Genomic DNA, 14,177 nt, shown 5'->3' with positions numbered 1-14,177 from the left:
TGTTGGATCTGAGTTTTCACGATGTGAAAACTCAGATCTGAAAAAGATGTTATGCAGATGGATCTGTTCTGAACGGATGCAAGCGTTTGCATTATAAGGTGCGGATCCGTCTGTTCAGATACCAGACGGATCCGCACCGAACGCAGGTGTGAAAGTAGCCTAATCCTACTAATGTAATGAAGGTCCAGATGGGTGTTATTGGGGGGCGCCATTTGTTCACAGTGAATTTTGGGACACAAAATGCAGTTTTTATAGACCAAATTCATTTTGTACAATTGTCACAAAATGTCATTCTGTGCAACAAAATAAAATTCTGTGACAAAATGATTTTTCAGCCACAAAATGACATTCTGTGCGCCAGAGTGACATTCTGTGTCACAAACTGAATTACAGTTTTGTGACACAGAATGTTATTTTGTCATACAGAATTTTATTGTCACACAAAATGTTATTATGATACAGAATGTAATTTTGTGACACAAATAATTCATTTTGTCACGCAGAATTTTGTAGAAATTTCTACAAAATTTAATTTTTTCACAATGTTATTTTTTTACACAGAATGTCATTTTGTGACAGAATTACAGAATTCAAACTGTCATTTTGTCAGACAGAATGTCATATTGAGACATAGAATTCCACAAAATGAAATTTGTCACAAAATGCACAATTAGCACGCCAATTTTACCAGTTGAGTGTGTGTGTATGGTGGGGGGGGGGGGGGGGGCAGTATGTCCCCGCACATTCTGAGGCTACTTTCACACTAGCGTTCGGGCGGATCCGTTCTGAACGGATCCGCTCATATTAATGCAGACGGTGGTTCCGTTCAGAACGGATCCGTCTGCATTAAAATGGCAAAAAAAAGCTAAGTGTGAAAATAGCCTCGGACGGATCCGTCCAGACTTTCAATGTAAAGTCAATGGGGGACGGATCCGCTTGAAGATTGAGCCATATTGTGGCATCTTCAAACGGATCCGTCCCCATTGACTTACATTGTAAGTCTGGACGGATCCGTACGCCTCCGCACGGCCAGGCGGACACCCGAACGCTGCAAGCAGCGTTCAGCTGTCCGCCTGTCCGTGCGGAGGCGAGCGGAGCGGAGGCTGAACGCCGCCAGACTGATGCAGTCTGAGCGGATCCGCTCCATTCAGACTGCATCAGGGCTGGACGGCTGCGTTCGGGTCCGCTCGTGGGCCTCTTCAAACGGAGCTCACGAGCGGACACCCGAACGCTAGTGTGAAAGTAGCCTTATACTGGCAGCACTTATTGGATAATGTCAGACTGTGCAGGCACCTTCATTGCAACCTGCAGCAATTCATTCATAAGCTTCTAGTAGGAATACTAGAGGAATGGATCATAGAGTCATTAGACAAGATTCTCCAGAAATTTTATTACATGGGTAATACAAGCAATTACTAAGACATGTCAGGGAGGTGATGGGTCCTCTTCAAGTTGTGCCAGTGACTTGTCAGCAAAATTTTTGTGACCAACTAGACCCTCCCATCTTACAGTCATATAAACCCCGGATATCAGGTGAACAGACCAGGGAATCACTGCTAGATCTGAAGAGCTCAGGTTTCTTCTGCAGCAATGGCCACAACATGGGGCATCTGTTCTGCTGGGAAGATAAGCAATGATTTCATGGTAGCTCTGCAGACCCTGCCCGCTAAGGATCACCAGGTGAGATCTACTAAAACTGGGAGGAAAGCTGTTGTCATCATGTTTAAAGGTTAAACAAATATTTTCTAGTGAATAGAATTATTGTCGGTGGTGTTCTTATGATTGATTATGTAACATTTAGGATGTTCTCTCGTGACTACTTCTTAGCTTCAGATATTATATGTGGCAGAAATAATACAGATGCCCAGTGCTCACAGCAGGGAATCAATGAATAGCTAATGTCTATATTAGTTACATTTACAGCCAGATACTCTCCTGCACACTCACATGCACAGTCACTCTCCTGCTGTACACTCATATGCACAGTCGGACACTCTCCTATATACACACACATGCACAGTTGGAGACTCTCTTGTACACTCATATGCACAGTCAGACACTTTCCTGCACACTGACATGCAGAATCGGACACTCTCCTGCACACTCACATGCACAGTCGGACACTCTCCTGTACACTCATATGCACACTCACATGCACAGTCACTCTCCTGCTGTACACTCATATGCACAGTCAAACACTCTCCTGCACACTCACATGCACAGTCAGACACTTTCCTGCACACTCTCCTGCACACTCACATGCACAGTCACTCTTCTGCTGTACACTCATATGCACAGTCGGACACTCTCCTGTATACACACATGCACAGTTGGAGACTCTCTTGTACACTCACATGCACAGTCCCTCTCCTGTACACTCATATGCACAGTCAAACACTCTCCTGCACAGTCGGACACTCTCCTGCACACTCACATGCACAGTCCCTCTCCTGTACACTCATATGCACAGTCAAACACTCTCCTGCACACTGACATGCACAGTCGGACACTCTCTTGCACACTCACATGCACAGTTGGACACTCTCCTGTACACTCACATGCACAGTTGGAGACTCTCTTGTACACTCACATGCACAGTCGGACACTCTCCTGTACAATCACATGCACAGTTGGACACTTTCCTGCACACTGACATGCACAGTCGGACACTTTCCTGTACACTCACATGCAGTCGGACACTCTCCTGTACAATCACATGCACAGTCGGACACTCCCTGTACACTCACAAGAACAGATGGACACTCTCCTGTACACTCACATGCACAGTCGGACACTTTCCTGCACACTCACATGCACAGTCGGACACTCTCCTGTACACTCACATGCACAGTCAGACACTCCCTGTATACTCACACGTAGAGTCGCACACTCTCATGTACACTCACAGTGTGTTTTAAACAGCAGAAACCCTGCGAATATATTGTCCACTGTGCTCATCAGCGGTGTGCCATCTTTAAAAGACCCGACTGATATGTGTTACGTTGATAATCCTCTCAGGGGTATATTCACATGCAGTAAATTTGTTGCAGAAATTTATGTGACTGAAAATGAGCTCCATTCATCTGAATTGAGTTGTCTTAGTAGTAAGCACATGGATTTCTGCAAGCTCCATTTTAATGAATCGGACAGTCATGGAAAACAAAATATTCTGCTTATGGATTCACCCTAAATGTAAAACTGGACATACAGTAAAGATTTTAAATGACCATTAAAGAGGTTGTCTCAGGATGAAAACCTCTGTCCGTATTCTGTTTTAGGGCATATGAACATTGTAGGGATGAACATTGTAGAGGGTGGCCCGTTGGGACTCTATTCTATGCGCCAGAATGGAGAGCCACTCTGGATGCAACCCTAACGCCATGCCCCTTTTTATACACTTTCGAACTGTTGGAAAAATGAGTACATTTGGTATTGAGCATGAATACCAGGGCACCAGAAAACTGTTTTTATTAGGCTTATATTTATGAATTAATGAAGCTTGCCCTAAGCTAACTACTTGGTTTTAAACAACATGGCAGGATGACTACTTGTTGAGCCCTTACCACATAGGAGATTGTTCTACACACTGTTTTATTGCGGAAGGTGTTCACTGGAACTGTTTACAGTCTCCATATTCAGTAGGACAACATGGTGGTGCGAAGTTTCAGCCCTGGGTACTATTTAGTAGTGGTAGCAACGGTCCTTCGATGATTCTCTCCTGGTGACTGCTCTGGAAGGATGTATATAGAAAACAGAGGTGTGGGTTTGCCATGCTCTGCGTTCTACTTGGAAGGACTAGTTATCACGACTGGCATACCGATCACATACGTGACGCAAAGGGAGGGAAAAGGAAGGCCCTGTCCAAGGGAGAGGGAAAGATGGTGACCCCTAACTCACCTTGAGGCTGGCACCTGACTGCCCTGACGTCCCTAGACGGGTTTCTCACCTGTATACCGATCACGTGCCTAAACCCTGGCTTTCCCTAAGATGAGCCCTACGTAGGGAATAGGGCGGTGGGAACACTAGTCCACACCACTAACACTAAAGGGAAACACTAGGGAGAAGACAGACAATACTGACAAAACATATAGTCCCAGGTGGGCAACAACCAACAACCAACAGGGATCCGGAGGGTAACGCTCTGACACGACAACCAGGGATAACAGCAACTCAGCTCCAGTGGGTCAGTATAGAAGTCCAGGCAGGAAGCTCTATATCTGGCAACCAGAGAAGTGGGAGAAGAGAATATAAGGAGGTTGGGAGTGCCGGACAAAAAACAGCTGAGGAGAAGAAGCTACGGATCCCTGAGTGAGCCAAAAAGGATTGCAAGGCAAACACAGAAAGCTACCATTAAGTAACAGTGCTATCTTTAGACATAGAGCACGCAGCCACCCACTGCGACTTCTTGACCCCGGGTATAACGGAGTCAGACGTGGTTCTTGACACCCTCGTGACACTAGTGTAGAGACGAACATCTACCGGGACGGTTCACGAACGCGATCAAATGTTCGCGAACCGCAAGTTTGCGGCGGGTCCCATTCATTTTAATGGCAGGCGAACCTGAAAAACCTTCAGCTCATATTTGCAGCCAATAAATAATTACTAGAAGTGCACAAATAGTCCCACAACATGGACAGTGACATACCAGATGTATTATTCAAATTTGCGATCTCCATTCATTATTTTTTTCAATGCAAAATATCGGCAATATAATTTTTGCGTACGCGCATGCGCACACCAGTTATAATTATTTTTTCCAAAACCGTTTGTCACTGTGTGTAGCAGAGGAAATGCAGCAAAACCGCAAAGAAATGCTGCTGTACCCAACGTTTGCGTTTGTCACTGTATAGCTGAAGTTTCGCTGCAGAACCGCTCACCACTGCTGCACAATACAAATCCACTATAATATGCTTTCTATGTTAGAAAGTATATTATAAGTATATTACACCCCTCTGTACTGCACACCTATCAAAAGCACACCTATACCAGTCCTTAAAAGGACTTTTGTAGCCCTATTAGCTAGCGTTTGGTGTCCCTAACAGCCTGTCCCTGCTCCACACAGCAACCTTTCCCTACACTGACAAAAAACGGAATGGAAAATGGCGGCCAGATCGGGTTTATTTATAAGGTAGGGGGTATGTCCATGTGCTGAAACGTCTCAATTGGCTGTCCTGTACCACCTGAAGGATGTGTCATGGGTCAAAGTTCTTCACAATGTAAAAGAATATGGCGGGCGCGAATATCGCCATATGTTCGCATGTTCGGCGAATCGCAAATGAGCAAAGTTCGCCGCGAACCGCCATCACTAGTAGAGAATATAGGGAACTGGGGTTTTAATCCAAAGAAGAAATAGTAATCAAGTGATAGTTGTAAAGAACTGTGACTTTGTATAAGAAGGATCTCAAGTCTGGGAATAAGTTCATCTGTTGAGAGTAAAAACTGAAGGAAGTCATCAGAAAACCAGCCCTCTGGGGTTGTTGTGTCACCTTATTACCATAAGTGGAATTTTCCTTTAAATAGCATAAACTATATAATGTACAAATATTGATAATACGTGCTTATGTTACATCATTTTACATGTCTACATAATGAAGAAGGTGTAAGTATCCTGCATGTACAGTAAGTGATGAGTATATTAGGCACAGCATGTCCAAATCTATTTGCCGATCTCCTTCTTGGTGTATAAATAAGTCTCAATGATAGGTTTTTGGTTCCTTTTAGGCCGTGGCTGTTGCAGCTAAAGATCTGAAACGCGCTAAAGAATTTGCCCAAACTCACAATATACCAAAGGTGTATGGCTCGTATGAAGATCTTGCCAAGGACCCAAATATTGGTGAGGGATTACTTTACCATGGATCTAACTGAATACAGAGATAGTGGATACTAATTGTATACTAGTCAAGGGTGCAGGACAGCATAACACATATTGCATGAGCATATTGACATTTGATAGAAAGCTCACAAACACATCGGTAACCATCAGTAAAGAACTGTTGATATCTCACACGTTCCATTCTACATTATTGTCCCTGTCATCAGTTTCAGCCCTAGTTGTTATAGTCAGAAGATAACGATGAGTAGAAAGGGAAGAGGTTGAAGCTAATGGATCCCAAAGCAAAGGCTACACTTGGGACTCCACTCAACCATTAATTATGCAATATAGGATCTATGTACATTATGTAACTCCAGATATATGTTCATGACCCCAAATATAACCTTTCACCTGCCATATTGCCTGCATACACCACAATAGTTTCCTACAGCAGGAGGCAGCATTATTTTGCCGGAGCTTTGAGACGGTAGACAAATCACTGTACACCAATAGATGTACCTTGTCTACAGGTAGTAGGGCACAGGCTGGAAGATCTAACTAAGACAACGGTAGATCCCACTGAATGGTGGAGATAGTCATCGAATGCATACATTGACTATTGGTATGAAGATGTCCAAACAAATTTTTGTAGAATTTTATTAGGCAGAAAGCCATACATACAACACTGGCTTCAGACAAGTTACATGGTAGACAATGGTTTTCACATGAGCTTCCCTATGAGTTGGACTCCAACAGCAGAGCTCAATGTGCTGTCAGGGTAACTCCATCAGGACAATATCAAGTCTTTCCCTGGATCCCCAAATATTGACGATCGCCTGCCCCTCCAGGAAAGTGAAGAAGTGGCTATCTTGCTATCTGTCCTACTCTAGAAAGAAAGTGGTGGTGGAGTTACAATGTAATTGGGATGACCTATGATGATCCCCACCAAAGACCATCATTGCTATGCAAGAAAATAAGAAAATAAATATATACAGGCTGCTGCTTAGAGAATGAATGGCTAAATAATAATTAATCATGGAGATTGAAGGTCTCCCTAATAAAAATTACAGTGGGAAATACCATTAAATGCTGGTGTTTCCCTATAACTACGAGCAGTCTAGCGCCATCTTGAAATATAGACTGTACAAAACACATATTATATGCTGAACGTTATTATATGTTGCAGATATCATCTATGTTGGTGTCCTGCATACAGTACATCGAGAAGTAGTTATGATGTTCCTGCAGAACAAGAAAAATGTCATGTGTGAGAAACCACTAGCCATGAACTCAAGAGAGGTTAAAGAGATGACTGAGGCTGCAAGGAAATACAACGTCTTTTTCATGGAGGTACAGTCCTTTAATTTTTTTTTTTCACTTTTTATAAAGATATATAAGATGCAGGTGGCTGATGGTCAGTTGTGAGAATTATGAGAATTTATGCTAATCTGAATTTAGGGACTAAGGGGGAGATTTGTCATCTTCCTTGCCCCAGCAAAGTGGCTTTGAAAAGTCTCAAGGTGTGTGTTTGTGACTTTTTAAATACAACTTTTTTGAAAAGTGCCTCTTGTTACGCCTCTCTCGCCACTTTAAAAAAAAAGGGGTGTGGTAAGGGTCAGAAAGAGGTTTGGTGTGGCAAATTTATCTTTATTTACATCAATTTTCTGGCACAAATTAAGTCAGAAATCTACGGCAGCTCAGAGCTGTCGTAGATTTCTGTTTACGTGCACGGACTACTGGAGAATGTTTTTTTTAAAGCAGAAGTGAGTTTTCAAAAAACGTTTGCATAATGGCCGTGGTTCTTTGTACAATCATAACTATGAGCTGTCGTAGATTTCTGTTTACGTGCACGGACTACTGGAGAATGTGTCTAATATATGAAGAGCCATGCTCCTTATCATAAATTAGGCCCATCTTCTGGCAGCACAGGCTGAAAGGGTCGGTCTTGATAAATCTCCCCCAAACCTAAAATTGTAGTATTGCTTGCCAGGGTTTTAACAAGAGAAAAAAATTGTCTCAACCCTTATACAATGAGACTAGAGACAAGACCTGTCTTGGATTGGTTGGGGCCATGTGAAGTATCTTCTTCACCGACACCAGGTATTTGCAGGTAATACAATGCCTAAATAACACTGCTAGAGAGGCGTCTTAATATTATTGAGTAATAAACTAGGTAATGTACTATAGTTGTATCCTGTGTAACTGGTTCAGGTGGCAAAAGTGGTATTGTGGATGCCAGCTACAGGTGCCCAGGTCATAAAGGCCCATGATGCCTCCTTTTTAAGTGACATGTGATGCCAGTGACACCACTAAGGCCAGTTTTTACAACGAGACTTGGTGCTGATTTGCCCTTTCTACTTTCTATGATCTGTGGAATGATTTTGTACAACCTTGTTTGCAAATGTTGTATAAAGTATGGAGAGCAAACCAGATACAGGTTAACACCAACTATTAACCCTTAGAGGACCGGGCAATTTTCAGTTTTTGCATTTTTGTTTTTGACTCCCCGCCTTCCCAGAGCCATACCTTTTTTATTTTTCTGTTCACATAGCCTTATGAGGTCTTATTTTTTGTGGGACAAGTTGTACTTTCTAATGGCACCATTTACGGTTGATACAATGTAGTTGAAAGCGTGAAAAAAATTACATTTTGTTATTCTTTATGTTGTTTAATATGCATTAAAATTGAGTTTTTACTTTCATTCTTCAAGTCAGTACGATTACAATGATACCACACTTGTATAGTTTTTCTTACGTTTCCATACTGAATTTTTTTTAAAACCTTGACAAAAATAATATTTTCATCTCCTATAACTTTTTTGTACTTATGTGTACAAAGCTGTGTGAGGGCTATTTTTTTGTGGGGTGATCTGTACTTTTCAGTGATACTATTGTGAAGTGTGTGACTTTTTGATCACTTTTTGTAAAGTTTTGGGAGTTAAGTGACAAAAAAAATGGCGAATTGGCGAGTTATGCCATTTGCCATATGGGGTTAATATTGTTATATTTTAATAGTATGGGGGCATTTTTGCACGTGGTGATGCCCATGATGTTTATTTTTTTATTTGCTAAGTATTTTAATTTTGAGGAAAGAGGGGTGATTTAACTTTTTATATTTTCTATATTTTTAAAAACTTTTTTTGAAATCACCATAAGTGAATATTACTGCCAATAATTATATTGCCCATTGTGTTCATTTGGAGGCTGCCCCATACAGACTGTATGGGGCAGCCTCAAGGAGAGGCCAGGGCTACCATAGACAGTCTGACACACATACCACCTTTATTTATGACTCAGTGCAGAGTGCACTATTTGCATGTGGCAGCCCCCATACAGTTTAGTGTCTCCTTGAGGCTGGCCCGGCCCCCTCCCCCCATACAGTATAACGTCTCCTTATGTCTGCCCCCATACAGTATGTATAATGTCTCCTTGTGGCTGCCCCCACCCCCCATACAGTATATCGTCTCCTTGAGGCTGCCCCCATACAGTATACCGTCTCGTTGAGGCTGCCCCATACAGTATACCGTCTAGTTGAGGCTGCCCCATACAGTATACCGTCTCCTTGAGGCTGCCCTCATACAGTATAACGTCTCCTTGTGGCTGTTCCCATACAGTATAACGTCTCCTTGTGGCTGTTCCCATACAGTATAACGTCTCCTTGAGGCTGCCCCCATACAGTATAACGTCTCCTTGAGGCTGCCCCCATACAGTATAACGCCTCCTTGTGGTTTTTTTCTTTTAAACGGGTATTTATCGCGATATATATCGTTATCACGATAAATTTCTTAATATTGTTATGCAAAACAGGAAAGGGTGGAGCCTAAAGAGGAAGGGGTGGCGTTTACAGAGGAAGGGGTTTGGCCGTGACAGGAAGGGGTGGGTCAAATTTATATTAGGGGGGTGCCCGAGTTTAGTCTCGCCTAGGGCAGCACAAAACCAAGATACACCACTGGTCCTGGTCCCAGAGAAGCAAATGGGGTTTCCATGAAAAACACATTACATCCTGATGCAATCCGGATGCAAAGCATTTTTCACTGATGGTTGCTAGGAGATGTTTGTAATTTTTCAGTTTTTTTTTTTCATGCGCATGGACCCATGTGAAAAAAAACAGATCCACTGAATACAATTGCAGACAAAACTGTCTGCACTTGCGTGCAAAACTATCATTTTTTTCCTGTACAGATCCAAACACAATCCGTATCGTTTGTGTGAAAGGGGCCTAACTAGGGACTGCAGGCAGTGGACTGTGGTGGAAGTGAGACCCCTAGTGGCCATGAATTGACCGCTTTTTTCAGGTGAATGAAGGCAGCGCTGGCCCGATATGTGGCCTTCTCTTCAAACAGCTGATTGGCAGGGGTGCCGGATATCCTGGAAAACCCCTTTAAGTTAAATTGTGTGAAAGTGCAGTGACTATTTAAGAACTGACGCGTAACATGTACTCTCTTCAGTACAGATTTTTTTAAAACAGTCTGTTTTCTGTGCTTATTAACTGAAGGTTACTCTTTCAACTATAGGCAATGTGGAGCCGCTTCTTTCCCGTATATGACCAGATCCGCACTCTACTATCCCAGAAAGCCATAGGAGATATCAAAGTTGTGCGGGCAGAATTTGGCTCCAACCAATATCATGTTCCTCGGGCAGTAGAGAAGGAGCTGGGTGGTGGAGGTCTCCTGGACATTGGTTGTTATTGTATCCAGTTTGCATTGATGGCATTCAGTGGTGAAAAGCCAGAGTCTGTAACAGCTAAAGGTTTTCTATATGAGACTGGTATGTCTGGAAAAAACAAGAATTAATTCCCAAAACAAAAACTGCAAGCAGCACTTATTGAGTCTTATCTTCTAGGGGTCGATGAAACTGTAACGATTATACTGCAATACCCCGGTAAAAGGCAAGCCATCCTCACCTGCACTATTATGGTTGGAATGCCAAACCAGGCTGCCATTTGCGGTTCTACAGGCATGATTCAGGTACTGCCAATTTAGTTATGGGCCAAAAATATGGGCCTTTTCAAGTTCTTCAAAAATACATTTCCTATTAGCAAGTAATGTACAATACAAGGAGGACCAAGAAGATTTCAAATGGCTTACACATGATTATCATTGTATTCCTGAAGTTGCCTAATACATATGTGAACTAAACCTAGCCTAAATTATACTCCTCAGGTTCCCTCGTGCATGTGGTGCCCAACTTCAGTCATTTTTAATGGGAAAGAAACCAAATATCCTCTGCCTGAGTCTACGAAAGCCATGCATTTTACAAACAGCACAGGACTAAGCTATGAAGCTGAGCATGTACGCCAGTGTTTACTTAAAGGTAACATTCATGATCATGTGTTCGTACTGTACATTCCACTGATAAGTCTAATATACTCTGAACTAATGGCTTCTTCTGGTGTTACAGGATTAAAGGAAAGTCCACTAATGACTTTGGCTGATAGTGAACTACTGGCAACCATTATGGAGGAGGTTCGTAAACAACTTGGAGTTAATTTTCCCCAAGACAAAGCTTGAACCTTCTACATTTAATAGGTGCAAATAATAAATGTTTAATAAAAAATGTAATTAAAAAAAGACAGTGTAATTAGCCTGAATCAGATTGACTTTTTATACTGCAAATGTTCTGTGATTTATAATAAATGGAGGGTGTAAATTCCATTTTAGTGAGGTTGACATTTGGTTAAAGGGGTTGTCCGGGTTCAGATCTGAGACCGGATATACCCGTATTTTGACCCAGGCAGCCCCCCTAAAGTTAGTATCGGAGCATGTCATGCACTGGATCGCGCTGGGCAAGGGCTCTTCTATTTACAATAACACGCTTCCGCCCAGCAGCGAGTTCAGTGACGTCACTGGCTCTGATGGGCAGGCTTTAGCCTGTAAAGCCCGTCCATCAGTGTCGGTAATGTCACCGGGCTCACTGCTCGGCGGAAGCCTTCGCCTGGCAGCCCTAAGGAGAGCCCAGTACGTCATCAGACCTCCTGAAACATGTGCATGGCAAAGGAGAGCATCAGAGCATGAAATGCTCCGATGCTCTTGTCAGGGGGCTGCCTGGGTGAAAATATAGGTATTTCCGAGTTCAGCTCTGAGCTGCCAAGAGCTGGTCCATTAGAGAACTGGCAAGGGTCCTAGCAAGTGGCCTCTCATTAATACGCCATTGAAAGATACCTTTCACAAGATCCCTGAAAGTATTTTTTTGGACTATACAGTATATCTGACAGAAGGCAATAGAAGGCAAAAATTCCTTAGCCCTGGCAGGCAGAATTGTTTATGCTGCAGTGCAAAGACTTCCAGGAAATGTTGAGTCTCTTTCAATCACCCCAGTAATCCCAAGATGGAGGACTACATTGACACGTGGTCACATAAAAAGCTTTAAAGAGGGTAGCCGAATGGCCACCCTTTACAGAAACAGTGATATACTGTATTGATTAAAAGAGAAGAATTCCACTTTTCTTTAAATGCATGTGCCACAATATGCATCGTGGTCTTATATACGGTAAACTACAGAAAATTGGCGATTGCAGTACACTCAAAATGATACTATCACTTAAACATTCCAGTGCACGCATCCAGCAATGGAGGGGTGTAGCTATAGGGGAAGCAGCTGCTTTGGGGCCTGAACTGAGAAGGGGCCCACCTAGGATGAGGGCTAAAAAAAAGACTTTACAGTGACACTGTAGTACATGGATGGAGTGGCTGAGAGAGCCATCTTGACTAGCCACTGGAGTGGGGTTGCATGGGAGGAGGGGATTGTAAAGATGTTCTCTTTCTTTATCTTCTCCATTCAGACCAGACCGCCATGATGATGTTTCAGCCATCTCCCGTCTCTGCAGAGATTGACAGACAATAGTTTCCATATTTCCATCATCTTCACATCTTCTGAACACCCTTTTCTGCCACCCCCAATACTATACTGCAGAAACAGTCCCCCTAGAAATACTACTACCACACAGATAGTGCCCCCTTCAACAATTATTGGCACACAGTGTTCTAAAAATATAACTGCGCCCAGACACTAATAGTATAAAGATAATGTCCCCCAAAAATAATTGTGCTAAGCTGATACTATGCCAGGTGCCTCCCAAAGTAACAGTACTCCCCAAAATCCCACCAATAGAAATAATTCTCTGCCAGAGCACACTTAGTAGTAATAATGCGCCTATAGTGCCTATACTAGTAATCATGTTCCTCATAGCCCCCAGTAGTAGTAAAGCTCTGCATAATACCCCCTAGTAGTAATAATTCTCCCTATAATGACAGTACTTGAAATACCCCCGCTTAGTGCCCGCAGTTGAGCTAATGTCCCCATAATGTATGCCAGTATAAAATACCCCTATATAGTTCCCCAGTAAATGCCCTCATAGTGCTCCTCTCCCCCTTCCCCATAGTGTCCCCCATAATGTGCCAGTAAAAAATGCCCCTTCTTAGTGCCACCAGATGCCCCAATAGTGCTCCACTCCCCCATAGTGCCCACAAATAATGTCCCATGGTGCTGCTGTCCCCTGTAGTGCCTTCCATAATGTGCCAGTATAAAATGCCCCCTTAGTGCCACCAGATGCCATAGTACCCCCCATAATGTGCCAAAAAAGGGCCCCTCTACAGAGCACTAGTGAGACCTCATTTGGAGTATTGTGCTCAGTACTGGAGACCATATCTCCAGAAGGATATCGATACTTTGGAGAAAGTTCAGAGAAGAGCTACTAAACTAGTACATGGATTGCAGGATAAAACTTACCAGGAAAGATTAAAGGACCTTAACATGTATAGCTTGGAAGAAAGAAGAGACCGAGGGGATATGATAGAAACTTTTAATTACATAAAGGGAATCAACAAGGTAAAAGAGGAGAGAATATTTAAAAGATGAAAAACTGCTACAAGAGGACATAGTTTTAAATTAGAGGGGCAACGGTTTAAAAGTAATATAAGGAAGTATTACTTTACTGAGAGAGTAGTGGATGCATGGAATAGCCTTCCTGCAGAAGTGGCAGCTGCAAATACAGTGAAGGAGTTTAAGCATGCATGGGATAGGCATAAGGCCATCCTTCATATAAGATAGGGCCAGGGGCTATCCATAGTATTTAGTATATTGGGCAGACTAGATGGGCCAAATGGTTCTTATCTGCCGACACATTCTATGTTTCTAAAGTGACCTTTGAGAAGATGTTGTTTGAAAGGTTAGTGCCCATTTAAGGACTATTCTAGCCCACAGCTCCAAAGTGTGAGATAGATCTTTCTGCAACCATATCTCAAGGCCTTGCTTGGCATTATCAAGATAATAACTCACCTAATTGGTCTCCCAAAAGCATTCCGGGCAGGTGACTATGCAGCGACTTTACAACTCCCGCATCACACACTCCTGCTTTCAGGGGTGTA

The 14,177-nt window shown here is 42.8% G+C and overlaps 1 protein-coding gene across 1 annotated transcript; it reads left to right on the top strand.

Moving 5' to 3' along the window:
- The first annotated feature begins 1,543 nt into the window (after positions 1-1,543).
- On the top strand, positions 1,544-11,401 carry LOC122926720 (trans-1,2-dihydrobenzene-1,2-diol dehydrogenase-like). The gene is made up of 7 exons (XM_044278190.1): positions 1,544-1,680; positions 5,722-5,833; positions 6,999-7,162; positions 10,326-10,578; positions 10,654-10,778; positions 10,974-11,124; positions 11,212-11,401. Exons 1-7 carry the CDS (start codon positions 1,591-1,593, stop codon positions 11,319-11,321), a joined length of 1,005 nt encoding a protein of 334 aa, XP_044134125.1. The 5' UTR covers positions 1,544-1,590; the 3' UTR covers positions 11,322-11,401.
- Positions 11,402-14,177: the final 2,776 nt, after the last annotated feature.

This window comes from Bufo gargarizans, chromosome 2 (assembly GCF_014858855.1).
Source record: "Bufo gargarizans isolate SCDJY-AF-19 chromosome 2, ASM1485885v1, whole genome shotgun sequence".
Taxonomy (NCBI): Eukaryota; Metazoa; Chordata; class Amphibia; order Anura; family Bufonidae; genus Bufo; species Bufo gargarizans.
The sequence above is the reverse complement of the archived record's forward strand: the minus strand, read 5'-3'. Positions and strand labels throughout refer to the sequence as shown.